Raw genomic sequence first — 19,439 nt, 5'->3', positions numbered from 1 at the left:
GTTAGCGCTAAAAGATGAGTTGATAAAATCAAACCCCTGCAAAATAGCATAACAATAATACGCCTTTTTGAACACATAGTTAAAAACATCGCAGTATGTTAAATTATTAATACTGCATGCTGACTTTTATTTTCTTCAGTTTTCTGCGGAGGGTATTTGTTCAAACTAATGTGTACAGAGAAATGTTCAGCTGCAGTAAGCTGTCTCTTATGTACGTGAACTAGAGGCCTCAGGGTATGGTTATTAGAGAAATGGGAGGGTGATCTGGGACCCTGGGAGGGTCTCCGTTGATGTTTTGGCTTCTAGGTTGAAGAAACACACGAATCACCTCCGCACCCCAGAGTAAGTCAATCTCTTCCCACTTTGCAAAGCATTTTTCCCCTTAATTGAGGAAAATACGTATCCTAGGACTGAGGTAGTTGCAAATGCTGAACTATACCATTCAGTTGCATAAATATTAAATTGTATTTACTATGTGGGAAGCTTATAGCAGGCAAATAATGATTTCTGTTTGTCCTGGGCTTAGGTGGCAAGGTTTTGGTAGTGGGGAGCCGCTTTCCTGCGAGAAGGGGCTGGGGCCATCCCATGCCAGACACCGATGGTTCCAGCTGGCTCCAGTGGCCCCACCGCAGCCAGCACTTGCATGGGAGTTGAGCATTAGCTGAGGTCCACCCATCACATTGCTTTAGGATTTCTGTTTTGTGACCTTCTCTCACATTCTTTGAACAATACAGACTCGCATCAAACCAGGCGGCTTCTCCTCAAGTCAAGCTGTCACTGGCACCATGGTCTCCAAACAGGGCCCTGTAGCTGCTCAAGGGATCCAGGTCTTGGCTGGTGGCCTGGCTTCCGTGCATGCTGCTTCCCCCTGGGCTCAGCCATTTGTGGTGTTGGAGCTGATGGTTATCACCTCCAGGGCTGTTCCTTTTCACTTAATTTGTTGTTTTATGATTTAGACACGTGGTGTAAGTTGTCAGTGGCCTGGTTGGGGTGTTACCTCTTTGCCCTTCTCCATAGCTAAAGCCCACTTGCTGGTTGTTACCTGAGGTGCTATCAGATGTGTTATAAGAACGTAAAGCTGTGAATAGTTCATCCATACTCCTTTGTTTTTGTTGCGTGAGCACCTAAACCATTAGAGTGAGGCTATGTAGTCCAGAGTTTATTTTTCCAAGCATACCCCATTGTAGTCATCTGTGCTCTCCTCGTTCTCCCAGCATGTACTCGAATCATCTGATAAATTAGAGCTGGGCAGATGTTAGGCAAGGTCTCAGCTTCTCAGTGATGCTTCCAGGCAGGCTCAGGCAATATACAGCTACTTGCATCTGTCACCCATTAAAGGCATGAGGTGCAGAAGGGTTGAAATAATAATAATAATAATAAAAAATACAGTAGCGTTTTGTTGTGTGTGCCCTTCCATTTTGACTTACCGAGTTGCCCTCTATGAGCAGAGATAAGCTTTTAGACAAACAATTTCCCATTAATCCTTGCTTCCTTAAACAGTGTCATATATGGACTGTGATTGGCATTTTGTCAGAGCTATTTTCTGTTTTCTCCTAATCTCTTCAATTCTCTCTTGTACAGATTTGAAAACAATTTTATTTTCCCAACCTCAGTAACCTTATTGCTCTTGTCCCAGATGGTTTTTCTCCTGCTTGCATATTCTGTACAGGCTTAGCCTTGAGGAGGTCATAAGTTAGTGTGAAAAGAAGCTACTTCTGTTATGCAGGATGGAGAGTAGGGCTTTTCACACTATTTTCAGTAACTCTTGGAGCAAAGTAAAAAGAGAAATTAAAGTCCAAGAACAGCGCTGATTTGGAGTCCAGATTTTTACATTCATAGGGATGATGGAACAGAATACAAAAGTTGGAAGGGATCTATGAAGATCATCAAATCCAACTGCAAGAATGTACTAAGTGCTATAGAAAGTATGTTTAGTAGGACTTGTCATCAGTGTATTTCAGGAAATAAGAAAGTATTTGGGTATTAAAAAAAAAAAATCAACACATCTGACAGAATTTAGTGAGAAGTTGACCCGGGCCTTTTTGGTGTCTGCTTTTCTAATAATTGCTGTTCTGAAAAGAAAGGTGATGTTTGATTGTCTTAGCTGATGTATTTACAGCTTTTTGCTCTTAAACAAAAAACAAAAATAACCCTACTGCTAGATAAATCTTACAGATGTATGATTAAAAAAAAAAATAGTAAGTTAACTTTCATTGTCAAGTGATTATTTGTTACTACGATGATGATAAACTACAGAGAAAATGACTGACCCATCAGGTCTAGTCACTTCCCAATTAATTGTATGCAGGCATTATTTTGGATGCTCTATTTAAAAATGACTTTGAACCATCTATAAATCAGTTTGTTTATTTCAGGTAGCCATCCTCTACCCAGGTTATTTTCACAGAGTCGCAGAATGGCTGAGGTGGGAAGGGACCTCTGGAGGCATCTGCTCCAACCCATACTACAAGCAGGGACACCCAGAGCAGGGTGCCCAGACCATGTCCAGGCGGCTTCTGAAGATCTCCAAGGATTTTCAGTCACGAGAGCTTGCTACAAGGAGTTGTGAGCAGCTTAGATCCTTTGGGGCTTTGTGATTGCTCAGCTGCCCATGCCCCAGGGGCAGCGAACTGCTGCAGTTCAGGAGGAACCAAACTTCTCCTGTCTGGTGCCATCGAACACTTGGCCAATTCTCATGTGCTGTTCCCAAGGGACCATGAGCTGTGGTTTGATGGGCGCTGGACTAAGAATACAAAAGATACTCACAGCTTTTTGCTCACTGTATGATTACCTTGCTTTTAAAAAGGTGCAGGTGCTGTTCAAAAAGCACAGCGATAATACCTGGCACTTGAGCTGTGTATTCTTTTGCTCCAGTCCCTTGTATCTTTTCTATGCGCTGTTGGTTTATGGGCTGGATAGTCTTTTTACAGCCCTTGTGCTGCAGTCACGATGCACCTGTATTCTTTTGGGGTCTAATTATTTCATCAGTCATCTTACAGTAAGTCAGATACGCTAAAGATGAGATTTCAGGCTTTCTTCCAGATAGCTAATAGTTGCAAAAAGTACAGGCTGGTGAGAGTCAGGGTCCTACACATTGTTTTTAGTGCCCTCTGATGCTTTGCTGGGGTCCTGTTCTTGAAGTTCGTCCTTGAAAAGTGCGAGGTGCACCTCAGGTCCTGGTTAGTTATTCTATTTCTGTCTGCTGTTCTTTGCAGTTATGTGCTATCTGGGCAGGAGGCTGTTTCCTGGGATTGTTAAACTCTGAAGTATCAGCACAAAACCGAACTGTCAGCTCTGAAATTCTCGTCTGTTTGACATAGGATGCGTTTTCCTTTCGGAGTCTGCTGCTCTGCACAGTTTGTGTTTGGTTCTGAGACATGCCGGTGTCTCTCACCTAGTATTTTTCCCAAGAAACTTGTCAGGAGTTGGTCTCTTTTGGGTTCTTTTCTCTCTCAAATCTGGTGGGATTGGCTTAAATGGTCAGAACTTATTAATTCTAACGCTCATCTGTGAGTGTAAATAGCAGGAGCACTCTAGCCTCATTTCTCTGGGAAAAACGTGCAGAATAGTTGTCATGGCATTTACTTCGTGATTTTTCTTGACTTAACTTGACTATTAGCAATGTGTGCTTGTGGCAGAGGGGGCAGAGCATTTTCCCTGCCAGCTTCCAGGGCTTTGAGAGGCATCTTCTGGGATTACCGCAGCCTGTGGCAGCTACAGGAGGCCACAGAGGTCAGCCACAATGTGCTGATGGATCAGGCCGTTTGTATGGTTTGTATGCACACTGTGTGTGGTGCCTGCTCTGGGGTCTGTGGTGTTCTTCAGCCTTGCTGCTGCATGGTGTGGGGTCAGGTGCTGGCAGCAGCCTGGCTCTGGTGGGCTGGGAAGGAGAATTCCCTGGGCTTGGGCTGCACTTGAACAGCTTGCTCCCAGGGCAGGGAGGTGATTGTACTCCTCTGCTCTGCCCTTGTGAGGCCCCTCCTGGAGTGCTGCATCCTGGTCTGGGGCCCCCAGCACAAGAAGGATGTGGGGCTGTTGGAGTGGGTCCAGAGGAGGGCCACAAAGAGGATCAGAGGGCTGGAGCATCTCTCCTGTGAAGAAAGGCTGAGAGAGCTGGAGATGTTCAACCTGGAGAAGAGAAGGCTCTGGGGTAACCTTATTGCAGCTTTTCAGTATTTAAAGGGGGCTTATAAAAAGTTGGAACGAGGTGGTCTTTAAGGTCCCTTCCAACCCAGGCCATTCTGTGATTCTATGCAGTGGAGGTCCTGCTACCTTACTCACATTCTCAGGCAATGCTGTTGTGTTCCATAATACCAGTTAATTAGTTTTTATGAAGTCTGTTTTCTGCTTCATGCACTTGAAACCTGGGGGTAGTGTTTCTTACAGCGGCCTGTTTTTATTCAGAAGGAAAATACATGTAGTATTTGTAAACTTGGATAATTAACATTTTAAAAAGGATTTTTTAAAAAAACATACATGTTTTGTTAGTGATTTTCTGTAATGTGAATGTCCTTCTTTGATTTGGAGAGAAAATATTTATACACTAAGTCTTACTCATAGCTGGGAAATGTCATTGCTGGCAACTGAGAGTTGAGATTAAGTAAAATAGTTAAAAATGGTGGTAAGTAGGCTCAGATTTATGGTATTTTTTTAGGAGCATGAGATGGGAGTGCCTGTCATTTTTTTAGCTGAATTTACTATAGATAAGAGTGTAGTAGCTGATACTTGAACATATGGGGAGCTGGGGCTTAAAACTCTTTGAAGGGTTGGCAACATTTGAAACTACCACAAAAAAAAAAGTCAATATTGTAAAATATGCGTAACTAAGCAAAAATGTACCGAATGCCTTTTTACTTTTAGAAGATGGATGTTTTCTAAATCTTAGCAGTGCAGCAGTTATTTCCAAGCAGTACCCACGTGTGGAGAGGATGAAACACTGAAATTCAAAACCGCCTTCTTTTGAGGTTTGAAAGTAAGAGGCTGGCATTGCGCAGACTGTAAGGAAAAGTTTGTATTACAAAACATTACTTTCATTTATCTGAAGTGGTGGAGTAACTTTCTCAAGGAAAAAAAAAAGAGTAATTTATGAAGATTTGGCCAGCTCATTAAACAGAAAACGATTGGTGGTGGAATCCTTTTTCCTTAGATACTAGGGTCTTCACTGTAATTTAAAGGCAGAATAGGAACATAGCCTCAGGCAGTGTAGACTGGGTAAATAATTCTGGTCCCTAAAAACAAGTATTTTTGTTTTTATAAACCAATTATTTTTAGTTAATTATTTTTCTCTGAAACCAATCGAGGAAGATGCTCTCTTGTTTCTAAAAACTGGTTTCATTTTGTGTTTATAACTCCTGAGTAAGCATTTAACAGCCTTACTGCAATTGCTGAACATCGGTACCTGTGAAAATTCCTCTGTATCACAGGTGAAAAATGCAGACTTCTGGGGATGCTCCGAGAATCTGAGATCTCGTAAGGAAAACAAGGATGTTGCTAGCAGTTCAGAAATACTTGCTACTGGGCTAATTTATTACGTAGTGGGTATTTGGCTGGGATTCTGTTTGACCATCTTTGATAACACGGGCAGCTGAGATCAGAGGATCAGCAGAACTTGTCTGATCTCCTGTGCTTTTTGCCATCGAAAATACTGGACTTTCAGTTCTGAGGCTGTTTCTGAAACGGCACAGCTTTCCTTACAGGCTGTAGCTATAAGAAGTCCACACGGTGTCATAGAGCAAATCGCCGAGAATTCAGGTCAGCTCTGGCATGAGATAACCAGGACCACATTTTGACAGTTAAGGAAAACTTTTTTTGAGTGCAGTAATAAGACACAAGGACGGAGTAATTGGCTCCTAGTAGTAAAATCCTATTAAGAAAATTAAATCTCTGAAGATAATAAAACTGTGACTTTTATACAGTGCCTGACCTATTTATTTCCTGCGCTGCCTTCCAAACCACATAGGGCTTCAGTAACAGTTTGGCAAGATTAATGATAAATATGTAATACCTTTTCAACTCTTTTTTTTTTTTTTTTTTGGGATGTCTTCCTTTGCAGAACAGTAGATGAAGCCACGTCGTAGTGCTTATGACTATGGAAAATGAGATCTTAATGGTGTGGATTGGATGGGGCTATAGGTGCTAGTTTCTTCTCTTGGTCTTTGCTTTTGGAGAAGCTTTGTTGGCATGGTTTAGGGTTGTTCTCAAAACAGTTTTAGTGCTACTGAGCGTAGAATTAGTGCTAGACTAATGCAGTTTTTGGTTGAAAAACCTGTCGTGATTTCTGATGTGACTTAATGAGGGTGCTTAATGAAGCAATAATGAGTCTTTCGTGCTTTCTGGCTAATTGTTTCCTCTGCGATACTGGTTAGTAATTTTTTTTTTTTTACTGGGTTATGCAGGGATGTTATTTTTGTTAATTTTCTTCTCTTGAATGATGGGAAGAAGGTTCACAATGATAATGTCAAGACCTTGAGGAAATCACTGCCTTGTGAGAGAAACCACCTTTCTCCCCACTGCTTTGAGTGCTCTCTTGAAGCAGGTTAATTACAGCAGCAATGAACCGAAGAACAGATTCTAGTACTGGGAGCACTGGGATATTCAGTCTGTGGAACTGGGATCAAGACAGCAAACAGTCAGAAGCTTCTCCTCAGAAATCCTGCTAGAAAAAGAAACAAAATCCGCATGCAGCCAAAGAGCAGTAAGCAAGGTTTGAAGATGAGTGAAATGCTTGTATCAAACCGGTGGTGCTCTAAAGCCAATGATGTTATTTTCCAGTCTTGCTGTGAAGACCAATGCTCTAGTGCACTCAACTTAGTTTTAAAACCACTAGATATCTGGAACTAGATAGCAGAAAGACTGAGAGCTAAATTAAAAGTTGAGCAAGCTACTGGTAAAGGCCAAATCAGTGGTGAAACGGTTGCTGAAATTCCCAAATCGTCCTAGTTCTGGCAAGCAGCATTACCAGAAGGTTGGGATTTGCTGACGAGGTAGCTTCCTGAGTGGCTACCTCAATCTCCATATAATTAAAGCCTGAAAGACACTGTATTAATTCCATTTTTCCTGCAATATTGTAATCTGTTTTAGGGGAAAAAATATCTAATGAGAATCTCGGTATCTGTCAACTTTAGCTTTACATTAGAATGCAAAAAAATACATGAGATGAGTTAATTTACATACTTGTGCCCAGACATGCAAGCGAAATGAGTATTTCCACAAGTAATGATGCAAAAACCAGCAACAGTTCACTTACCAATTAAACAAGGTTTAATTATTGAAAAAACTCTGCTTTAAAGACTAAATATTAATCTTCAACCCAGATGTTATTTATACCACAATGTGAATATGAAAGCTAGACATTTGCAAATGGAAAAAAAGAAATCAATTTCTTTCAGACGCAAATGCCTCAGGAAAACATTAATTATTATTCTGAACGCATTCGGCAGCTGCTGAGCTGAAATTAGTCGAGTTCGGTCTCTTCAAAGTTCTTCAAGTATTCGGGAAGTATCTAGGACATGCTGGCAATCAAGGTCTTCACGACTGCTGGTTTGTTTCTTCTGCTATGGAGCCACCTGTCCTTTGGCAGCTTGAATTGACTGCCTAAATAAATAGACATTAATTTTATCTGTATATAAGCATGAATTTTAGGCTGTATTTTTTATTTACATATAGCTTTTCAATTCTTAGGTACAGCATTTCAGCACTGTTCGTGGCAACGGTGTTCTCTCCTCCCTCCCCCTTTCAGAGTAAAATAAAAAAATGCTAAGGCCTAGGACCTGAATTTCTTTTTTTAAAGTAAATCTTGAGCTGAATTTCCTTTTTTAAAGTAAATCTTGAGTAAGATGTTGCCTTTGCTTCGCTTTCCTCAAAACATCCAAGCCCACTCTACGTTCTGAGTTGCTTTGGGCTGGTTTGTGCTGTTGTGAAGGGACGAGACAGAGGTGTTGGGAGATTCATTTAATTAAAAAAAAACAAACAAACTTCAGCCTCGTATTGATACCGATATCAATCACCGGAGATTCACGAGGAAAATCTTTTTCCCGTCCTTTGAAAATGTCACCGAGTTGTTACATTTGTGCTAAGAGCCCAGGAACTCCAATCTATATTATTTATTTCCTTTCTTCCGTGCGTTTGGTGGTGCTATATGAAAATAAATGCTTTACGTGCTAAATCCGATTGGCCCCCTGCAAAAACATTTTCTCATGTCAAAAACGTTTTTGTTAGTTTTGAAAAATGTTATCTCCTTCCATGCAGATTGTGCTACCGCTTCCAATGGGATAAATGTGGTATTAATTGTTTGCTTTGCTTTTTATTGAGCATATTTCAGTGGAAGTGCTGTTGAAATAACTTCTAATAGCTGAAAAAGCCTCGGCAAAATTACTTATTAATTTTGTACAACACTTGAGATTTGCAGCCTGTTGTGAAAGGTTAAACCTGAACTTTTTTTCCCGAAGAAAATTGATCAGTGCTAAAATGTCAACTGTCTAGGTGGAGCGGTATGCCAGCATGCAAACGCCGCTCTCCTGGTCCAGGTTCCCTTGCTGCATAGCATTTGCATTGTGACATTTTGTTACAGCATTAGCAGGATAGTTGATGTTTCAGAATCAATCAGGTCTTGTTGATACGAGGCAGCCTACAACTTCTGTTGGATGTTACATGGAAACGTAATGAAATGGAGTCCTTGGATTTTGGTAATGTAAGAATCTCATGGTTTCATGGTGGTGGTGAAATGGTGTCGTTTTAGAAGACCACATGAAGCTGTCGTTCTGAAATCTCAATTCAAAATGCAATTCAAAATTTCAAAGCTTCCCCAGAAGTCTGAAGCTTTTCTAGAAATCATATGGTAACTTAAAATGGGTATTTTGATGTCTGATGCACTAACATACAGCATATAAGAATACTGGAGCGTTCATAAGCTTGAAAACTACTTGTTAAGGGAATCACTATCTAAAATACAGATTTGTTAAAAGTGAAGATACTTTAATGTTTATGAATTCCTATTCATTAACAATGTTTTTAATGAAAGATTTATTAAGAAGCCTTTTCATGACTATTAGTCATGAAACAGGGGACTGTTTAGGCTGTATTCTGGAATAAAAAAGGCACAACAAATAGTATTTGTATCAGAAAACAGGTTGCAGGGAGAAAGATTTTCATCTGAGAGCTCTGCCTGAAGAAAAATGTCGATATATCATAGTTTCTTCCTTTTTAAACTAAAAGCTATGGTTTTGAATATATGCATTGAGAAACATACATAGGTAGATTCAGCATAAGGAAAACTGAGATTTAGAGGCCTGATATTTACTGTAACCATGCTGGGTATGTATGTCATGCATGTCGATCCTAAATACTATGAAATGCACAGAGTACTTTCATCTATAATGCATCAGTAATAATGCAGTGAATGGTATGACAGTCTCTAAAAACAACTTAGATGTTTCCATAGCATTATTCTGAAGCTATTCTGTATCTTAAGATTGAGGCGATGGAGGAAAGGCTCCCAAAAGTGTCTTTAGCATCTCCTGCATATTGTTTTTCCTCTTGGTCAAGCTGAGACTCCAGAGGTAGGTCAGGGGTAAAGAAAAAGTTGCTAAGGTAAGTGACTTTCATGGGAAACATCTTGCTGCCCTCCCTCATTTTTCAGGTATCCCTGGTGAACGGGAAGAGCTGGGTTATGTTCCTACCTCTCTGCTGTACCGTGCTACTGTGCTGTCAGTAACAAACTATGTAGTCTGCTTTTTTTTTTTTTTTATTTTTAGATAAAAGCTGATATTCTGTAGGAATGATTACATCTGAAAACAACTCAAATCAAACCATTTCCTGTGTTTTTCTTTGGAGATGCATCTTTGAATAAAGCTTGTCTCGTATTAATTTAACCGGAACAAGCGATCTCTTTAGTGTGCCATGTAACATTAAATAGGTATCTCTAAACATAATCTCCCTTTGAAAAATTCAAGAGAAAGATATAAATAAATAAACTGGTGTTGAATTACCAGCCTATAACAGAACTGTTTGATTTCTTGAAAGGTAATTTCTAATTCTCTGCAGCAATGTTGCATGTGTTACTGCTGCAGGTACTACTATAGCGTTGTATTTTACTCTTTTTTTTTTTTTTTTTTTTTTTTTTTTACCATTTATCTTCTCTCTCTTCTTCATTTTACTATTCTCCGAGCTTGGACTCATCCGGAACAAATAGGTGTGGGAACAAATAGCTGAGAATCAAAGGTGTAGGAAGGAAGACTTTCTAATAGATGTACAGGGTAATTAACTGTATTTTTGAGCTTGGCACTTGCAGCAACTTGCTGTCATTTCTTGCTATTGTTAATAGTATATCACCTTTGAGCCCACTTTTTTTAATATAAATTTATGTGGGTGGAGAACAAGACTTAGGGATCTTTGGGTGGTTTTCACCTAGGTTTAGAAGCTGTTATACTAATGGTACAAAACATTCAGTGGATAATACCAACCTGGTCTAGTGGAAGGTGTCCCTGCCCATGGTAGGGGGGTTGGAACTGAGTTGTCTTTAAGGTCCCTTCCAACCTGAGCAGCTTTATGATTCTGTGATTTACCTGGGAGAAAAGTAGGGCAACGATCCAGGGACTGAGCACTTCCTGAGATTCCTAATGCCTGCCCTTTAAATAGGAGTCCTGTGCTTTGTGGTCCTGCCTGTCTGGGTTTGAAAACATCTGAGGAGGCAAAAGGATGCCGAGCCTGCCTATACAACGTTCGGTTCAACATGAAGGAAACAGCACGAACAGCAGCACAGGGAGCTCTCAGGTTAAAGGGGGAAAGTTGGACTTGGCTAATTGTGTATGGGCAGATCACTGGTGGTGGATATGTGTGCGAACAGCATGTCTTGAGATACCCCTTCTTGTTCTGGGATTACTTGCTAGCTGCTAAGACAATACTCTGGGTAATAATGTACACTTCAGGGTCTCTGATGCATCCTCCCAACAGAACTTTATTTTTCTGGCTACTTGTAGAAGGAGCTTGGAGTAATTCAGTAGCTTCAGCTGAAAGTAACCTTTGTCAAAACCCTTCTTGCTGTGCTTTCCTTGTAAGCCTTCCATGTCATTTTGCAAAATAACATCCAATTTAATGTGATTTTTTAAAAAAAATGTATTCATCAAATGGTCTGACAGCATATTAAAATCTTCTTGTGCAATGCAGCTAATTAGGACATCTTGCCTAGAGAGCAAACTCTTTGTGAAAATAAAAATTCTCTTATCTTTTTTGCACAGAAAATCACTTAGAGAGCGAATAGCTCTCACATCGTAACCTCAAAATCAAGAAATTCACACTCATAAAAATGGAGACAAGTTAATTGAGTCATGGTAATCTTGTTCTTAATTGCTGTGTATAAAAACGCCTTCCTGATAGCATGTGGAGCTGCTACTGAACTTCAGGCTTTGTGTCAGTTTTTTTCTGAACTTTGTACAAAGTTTTCAGTAACTTGCTGGTTCAAGTCTGCATGGGGGCAAGAAGAAACTACAAATTCTTTCTTAGATGCCAGCCTATGAGTTGTCATTCTTTTGCCCTTATTTTTGCTTGAAATACCCCCAACCAAATCTGAACTAATTCCTGTATTTATATAGTTTTCCAGTCCTCGCCTCCTTCCTACATTCTCAAATCATTCCCTTCTTGGTGCAGTATGAGAATGTCATTTCGTTCATTTGCTATGAACGTAGCACTGCGCTCGCTGGAGAGGTGGCTGTTGCCAATAGAAAATAAAAATCAGGTTCTTACTCTTGTGCTTTCACCAGGTCGTATAAAAAGATGACTGAATTTTGTCAAAATTGTAGAAAGCTGCCTCTTGGAAATTCAGGTTATTTCAAATGCCTGAAGATTGTGGTTTCTTTATTGCATTAATGATCTGTGTCTTTCCTGACAGCTTCCATGATTTTAGGTCAGTTGTGAGATGCCCGCATGTCCGAGGCTTGCTCTGCCTGCTCTTCTCATCACCCTGGTCTCTCAGCTGGGAATATCTGAAGTCTGCAGTCTTTTATGTTCTCTCGAAATTAAACTGCTTTCACATGATTAGAGTGGGAGCTATGTTCCTAACTTGACAACGTCTTGATGTCTTTTATGTATATCACATTGAATATCATGTTTTTTCCTCCTCTTTAGATGATCTCTGTGCTCAATGCCTTATGTAGGTGAAGGCAAGGCTGTGCTTGCAAGAATTTGTTGAGATTTGGTTTCAGAGTGATGGAAAAAAGGCTGCAGAATATGTTGGGATTCTGTCGTTGGGATTATGATTTTCTTGTAGCAAATGGCTGTTGAAAAGGGACAGTTCTTAGCTGATCATTTCTTGCTGGGTTAATGGTTGGACTTGACGATCTTGGAGGTCTTTTCCAACCTAAAAGGCTTTGCGACTCTACGATAATTTTCAGCTGTTCAAAACCACTGGTGTTCATTTGCCACCACCTTTGTAAAACTTAATTGTATTTACAGTGTGGCTCAGAAAAAAATTGTTTGTGGGGAAAGACCTTACACCTTACAAAATTTTCACCTTTTATATTTATAATCCAGGTAAGTTAACGGAAAACGTGCTGTTTCAATAAAAAAATATTTGAAGAGAAATCAACAAAAAAGAACAAACCAAAAAACTTCAGTTGGTTCTTCTGGCAGCTGCAATATAAAGAAATGTCTGTGCTGCTATGTTGACATGAATTACAGTGCTCTTCAGGGGAAAACAAAACAGAACACACAACACAACTAAGCAAAAACACCCAGAACCGAGGATCAGGAAAAAGCCAGGTAACGTGGCCATCTACAAAAGCGTACTGCCTAGCAGCATTTTTCAAAGTTAGGGTGGAAAGAGCAACCTACACCTGGTAGCAGGTGCTCAGATCTTAAGCCTTGGCAAGATGGAAATGTTTCGCAAGCTAAAATACGTCTCCTGTAGTTTTAAAAGATGCTTTAGTGGTTAAATTAAACTACTGTTTCAAGAAAGGTGATGCTAACAAGATGATTTATTTCTGCAAAGGATGAAACACCTGTAAGCAAACCTGTAAGTGCTCCTTTTCTGACAGTCTGTATGTTTTTATACAGGCATTACTGAGTCATCTGCTCAAAGCAGTGGATGGATTGTTCTACATCAATCTCCTGCTTTTTCCTTCACAATATATTACTCCGATGTGTGAGAATGTTTTACTCAACACTTTAATGCTTTCATTTTTTGTTCTTCGTTTGTGTGATTGAGTAGCAGTTGGGAAATACCAATAGCAAGGGAAATACCTCGCTGTCCTGTAAGAGATACAGACAGGAGTGATGGCAGCGCTTCAGGCTGCTAATCTCTTTTAAGTTTCAGCTGAACAAATCAGCTTTGCCTGCAATGGTGTCTCATATGAGAGTCCTCCAGTGGTTTTTCATTTCTTTTCTTCTTTTTTTTTCCCACCTTTTGTCCTTACGCAGGATCCATGTGCATCTTCTTTTATTTAGTAGAATAAGGAATAAGAGGAAGGCTTGATATCTTGGGGTCTCTTCTCTTTGTCCATGCAGAATCATCCACAGAAACACCCCTGAGTTGATTTTTTCCTCCCTTTTTCTTTTGAAGAAGTGTTCCTGGTGAGGGTAGCATTTAGTGTATCGTGTTTAGTTGGTCATATCCATATTCATTATTTTAACATTCTGCATGATTTTGTAATGCCCGATTTTGTAGTAGCTCTTGAGTGCCTCTATAAAGGAAGAATGTGTAGTAATAGTGGAAAAGCGCTAGAGGCACCGTCCTGTCCTGAACCAAACCTGGCAAACCAAAACGGGCTCCTGGTGGCTGCAGGACAAGTGACTGTTTTGAGGAGATGCTTTAGATGGAAATGTCGTGAGGATCCTCACGACTTCCTGAAAATAAACACTTGAATGATCCTAACAAAGTGTGTGTTGTAATCGTGGAGAGATGGATGATCTCATTTTCACAGGAGCATATTTTGCAGAAATCTTTATCCTGACTTTCCAGGCAATATAAAGGAGGAAATCGGGATTTATTTTGCTGCTAACACTTGGGGATTCCATAATCACAGAGGGAAAAATAGACAAGGAAAAAAGAAGAAAACAGTGTTGATGTGGATTTTCTTGTGACTCAAAGGGATTATACTTCACAGTGATAAAGGGATTATGCCCTTTGCAGTGGTTCCTGAAACGGGCTGCACAGGCCACTTCTGTATTCTTTCACTGCAACATCAAAGTAAAACTTGATTAAACCCAGAGATCGCCAGTCCTTGGTTCTACCTCAGTTCCTACAAGGCTCCCAAATGAATTTTAAGACAGTCTCTCTGTTCATCGATAACATTTATATACGACTTAGTTTATGGTATATATAACTTTGACAATATCAATATTTTTTTAGCTTTTGAATTTCACCGTGCTTTGAAAAGTGTTTGCTTCTTACACTACTGTCCAGTGTGACTTTCAAAAACATTGTCTTGTGTTTGTATAAACAAGAAAAAAACGTTTTTTTCCTCATGTAGTATGAAGGATTACTTGTCTAAACAATGATTTAACCAAGCCGTGCCAATACATTCAGTGATGTTTCAGACAAAGAAAATTTGTTCTCCTGGTACAGTATAGAGAAAAACACTATGTGCTTGTCTCAGGTACAAATCTGTGTGTGTGAGTGCGCACACAAATCTTGTTCTGTGTATCAGCTAAGTATTAATAGCAAGAGAAGCAGCTGGTGTTTCAGGCAATTCAGACTCTGTGCTGTTTTTAGCACAGTGTAATAACTCAACCAGCTTTTAGAGGGCTTCCAAGTTTTATTCAGAAATTTCTGGTTGTCTGGGTGTGTTTAAACCAAAACTAGATTGTTGTTATAGAAGGCATGAATATGGAATAACTAGTATTTCAGTTAGCACTTTATGGGCCTCTAGCACTCAATAGTAAGAAGATGAGGTTTTTATTCAAAATAAACTTCTGAATAAATAACATAAAGCTTAATGAATTCTTAGTGTGCCGTATGTATCTCAACTTAGCTTAAGAATAATAAGGGAACACAAGTAATGCTTAAATTGCCAAGGTACCAGCCTGTGGTAAAGGTGAATGGATTGCTGAGACTTTGTGACCCCTCTTGATGACAGCAGTTGGACCAGATGGGTGTGCTGGGGTTACCCGAGGCTTAGAGGAGCTGCATTTTGGAGAACTCCTACTTCAGTGCTTTGCTTTGTGTGCTGGAGCCAGCAAACACAAATAGAGCTGCATTGCTGCTGCTACAAGTTTGGGTTTGTTTCTAAGGATTTAAAAGATCCATGGATAACTGTGTGCATGTTACTTTAAGTTACCTGTGAAATACTTAAGAAGTTGGTGGTGATTTATGTAACGTAAAAGAAGCTGACATTTTAAATTTGTATGAAGATAGTTTTCAAAATCCAACTCAACTGGGCAGCAATAGAATCACGGAAGGCGTATTAATATTATGTTATGTAGACATCAGCATTATCTGAACTGTTATCTTGTAGCCTTTCAGGTAAAGGTTGATATATATGTAATATCAGACAAATTTAATACATGTATTTTTTAATATGCCAATTAACTACTATTATTACATACTACAATGTGTATTTGATCTATATGCTACTAGATATATTTTGTTCAGAAAAAGTTAATATCTTAACTAGTTATTTGAAATATTTGGAAGAAAAAAAAGCATATTTGGTTTAAAGTGGTGCAATTGCAAAATACACACAATTCCCATAAAAAGCAATAATTGTGCACAGAGAAGCACAGCTATATAAAAGTCATAAAGTGATAAATGTTATGTAAATCTTTATACACATATGTAAACTGTATATAACACAGCTTAATGGACTATATTTACACTACATGATAGCTAGAAGGCTGTCTAGCTAAAATATGACTTTTAGTCCAAAAATGTTTGGAAAAAGAATTCAACTTTCAGTGATGTCTTGCTATTTAATTCAAATAACATTGTAATTTTAGTAAATAAAATAGTAACACTGTTTTTCACTGTTTAACTTGGTTAATTTATAAACATTTCTGCTAACTTGAGATTCTGGAAGGCTGTGCCAATTTTTTTTAGAAGGAGAAATTATGTTTTAGGAGTGATGTTTAAAGTGGTGGCTATAGAGGGTGATTTCTTGCATTATTCCTGCTTTGTGCTATACTTTTTAAAGTTCTGCTTTATTAATTGAACTTCTCTTTACTTCTAGCTGACAGCACGATCACTGCCTTCCATACAGTCTGACGAGAGACTACAACCTCTGCTTAATCATCTCAGGTACCATAAACAGAAAGCACTGGGGCTTATTTTACTCGTACAGTACAATAACCTACAGCTTTTTTTCAGGTGCCTTATCTGTGTGATTGGTTTTGACTGGGGAAAAAAAAAAAAACAACCAAAACTAAGACAAACAAAAAAAGGAAAGGATAGAAGCATTCTGGTTTCTTTGAATGTGTTTGCAGAAGAGTAAGAAAAAATACTTTTTTAGATATTCTTCAGGTTAAGCATAGATCTGTCTTATAAATGTGATTGCTTTTTACCATGTTATGCTGTTTGGGAGAGTTCTCTTACTATGGTAGTATGGAGGAAGACAAAAACCATACAACGAGAGGGAGTTGCGTTGTTTTAGAATCATTGAATTATTTCACTTGGAGTGAACCTCAGGAGATCGTGTTATCAAACCCCTGCTCAGAGCCAATCCAGTTAGATTGGGTTGCTCAGGTATTTCTGCAGTTCAATTTTTATAATCTCTAAGGGTAGAAATTTAAGGTAGAATATTGAACGTCAGTAATGAAAGCTCTGTTTTTAATGTTATACAGCTCTCCATTAAGGTCACTGAAATGATGCTAAATGAATTAGAAATGGAAGCAGCCAGGCTCCATCATGCCAGCACTGTACCTGAATTAAGATGCAGACCTAGTTAGTATGCTGTTCGTTTCCTGTGGTGCTCTGCTGCTTCAGGTATCTGTACCTAAAAAACACAAGCATTTTATTTTGATTCAAATTTTTTCATCATTTTTATTACTTAAGAACAGCTTCATATTTTATCGCTTTAGTGTAAATGAGAATAGGAAAAATAGCTTATTGACATATAACTGAACTTTGTTCAAGAGCAGTGAGTGAAAAAAGTGCAGTGTAACTGTTACTCTGCTGGTTAGGGACTACTTTTGAATGCTAATAACCTTTCATGGATTTATTACTATACATCTTGCTGGGATTTTCCAAAACAAGCCTCAGTGGCATACCTTTATCCATTTGAACCTGAAGAGCTATTAGGTTAACTTTTGATAAATTATGCTCTCTAGGAGTAATTACTGAGGAATCTGACGTTTCATAGAACCTGAAATCCCATGTTTATGCAAAAAAGGCATTTTTTGCACATTTTAATGCTAACTTTAATATGAATGTTTCGTACCTGGTGATGTAATCTTATTTTACATTTATGAAAACAGAGGAGCTATTCCCAGTACATTTTGTCCCCAGTTGAAAAAAAAAAAACCACAACACAAATGTGTCCTCATTGTCTTCTGGCAAGTTCCTCTAAAATAAATAAGGTACATCAAACCTTACAACTTGAAAAATAGGCTTTGGCAGTGAACAAACAGATGACCAAATAGGCGTTTTCTGTTACTTATTTCCATGAATCTGTGATTCATATTTTCTGTATCTTGCTCATAGAAAAGGAGAATATTAGTTAGTTGCAGGCTTTTATTTTCCTTCAGTGTGTGAATTCTTAGAGCAGTATTTTACTTTCGGCATATGCCAATTGTGCTTTATCAGGGGAGCAAAAGCTTAGATAGGAACATATGAAAAGAGCATACAATTGAAAGTTAGAGAGCATTGTTTGGTTATTAACACACTGCACATTTGTTGGCAGCTGTTCATATCTGCTTGTGACTTTTTAAATTAGCTAGTCCTCAAAAGAGGTTACCTTACTGTGGATTAAGTCTGCATAGGCATTTTAATCCATGCTGCTTTTTTTTTTTTAATGGGCATAACGTTTTGTGACTGGACTAGTTTAGACTAAATACATATTTTATCTGCGACCTAGGTGCTGTTTTTGTCGTATTCTGTTTCACTGGCACTCTTTAATACTGATTGTACTAGACTGGGGCGGGTGGGTGGGGAAGAGAACATTTTAGTTAAAATACTTTTAGATAAAAAGTTAAATTATTTGATTTTTAGGGATTTCATGTGCTCACAGTAGGTTGTACAAGGAGATTTGAATTGCTAAAACTAGCTATTTTAATAGAAAGGGGAACTTTGACGAAATACAGAAGAAGAACACTTTTGTAGCTCCTATATTCAAAGGAATTTCTATGGTAAAATTACAGGGTCATGATGTTACTGTTTAAAATCCTCAGCAGGCATAGTTTCAGAGACAGACAAAAGTTGTGATATGTAATCCCATCAAACTACTGTAGGACTGTGCCTGTACATGAATTAAAAGGAGAGGCTGAATTGGCTTTGTTTAATCTGGTGGAAGGGAGGCTTAGCGATAATCACATCGCAGCCTACAGCTCTAAGGGCAAACAGCACAGTATGGAATTTTTGATGGTGTTATCGGTATAACAAATGTCAGTGGTCACATGAAGCAGCCTGGGGAGTTCAGATCTGGCATCAGGAAGAATCTTTCTACTAGCATTATGATGCAGCACATTGCCCAGAGATGGGGAATCTTACTCTTGGAAGTTCTTAGGACTCAGCTAGAAAAAGCCAAGGCTGACCTGACTGGTGTTGGCCATAGTCCTGCTTAAAGTTGGATGTGGAACTAAATGGTCTTCCGACATCCTTTACAACCAACATTTATATGTTTCTATTAGTTCTGTTCTTAAATAATAGTTTTCAAAGGCAGTGCAGAAACCAATTGTTTTGCAAGACGAGATTTTTTTTAATAATAAAAAAAAAAGAATAGCACAGTATTTGTGTCTCCATGTCCACCCTCCTTCTCACTTACGCTCGTCTCATAAGTAGAGAAGGATGCCCACTGTAAGAGACTTGTGTCATTTCGTATCATTAACATCTGCAGTGTGTCCTTCATATCCTCACTACATCTTGTGGTGTCATAAACACTGTACTTGCCAGAATGGTCCTACAGGTGTTCATTTGAAAGACAGAAATTCCACTGTTGGATATGTGGACACAGTGGGAGATTTCTGCTTGGTCAAGAAGATACAAATGTACATGCATGTTTGAGCAGTCATTGAGAATTTAACTCCCAGCAAATGGAATGCTTAGATCATGAAATAAAGCAAGAAGTAAGCAAATGTAGCACTTCTCTTTCTTCACCTGCAGCAGTGTCCTAAACTCTAGCCATTTCCAGCTCAGGGTCTTCGCCTTCCCTCAATTGTTCCCAGGCACCTTCAGAAATGTTTTCTGTCGTTACACTCCTCAGAGGGTCTCTTTCATGAACTGCACTTGACTGTGTCACAACAAAACTGGCATTGGGTAGTCTTGCAATTTTTTTAATGCTCACATATTTTGTTTGGCT

At 39.0% G+C, this 19,439-nt stretch overlaps 1 protein-coding gene across 4 annotated transcripts in view; it reads left to right on the top strand.

The window, feature by feature from the left end:
* The window catches only part of PRIM2 (DNA primase subunit 2), a 104,545-nt gene that overhangs the window by 36,287 nt on the left and 48,819 nt on the right, over window positions 1-19,439 (top strand). For 3 of the 4 annotated variants that reach the window (XM_072036320.1, XM_072036321.1, XM_027455068.3), the window contains exon 8: window positions 16,158-16,225. In XM_072036320.1, coding sequence (XP_071892421.1) covers window positions 16,158-16,225 — 68 coding nt within the window. Of the gene's footprint in view, window positions 1-16,157; window positions 16,226-16,767; window positions 16,910-19,439 lie in introns of those variants that run through there. The other variant, XM_072036323.1, reaches the window with a different exon arrangement.

The sequence above is a fragment of the Anas platyrhynchos genome, chromosome 3, assembly GCF_047663525.1.
Source record: "Anas platyrhynchos isolate ZD024472 breed Pekin duck chromosome 3, IASCAAS_PekinDuck_T2T, whole genome shotgun sequence".
NCBI classification, from domain to species: domain Eukaryota; kingdom Metazoa; phylum Chordata; class Aves; order Anseriformes; family Anatidae; genus Anas; species Anas platyrhynchos.
The sequence above is the reverse complement of the archived record's forward strand: the minus strand, read 5'-3'. Positions and strand labels throughout refer to the sequence as shown.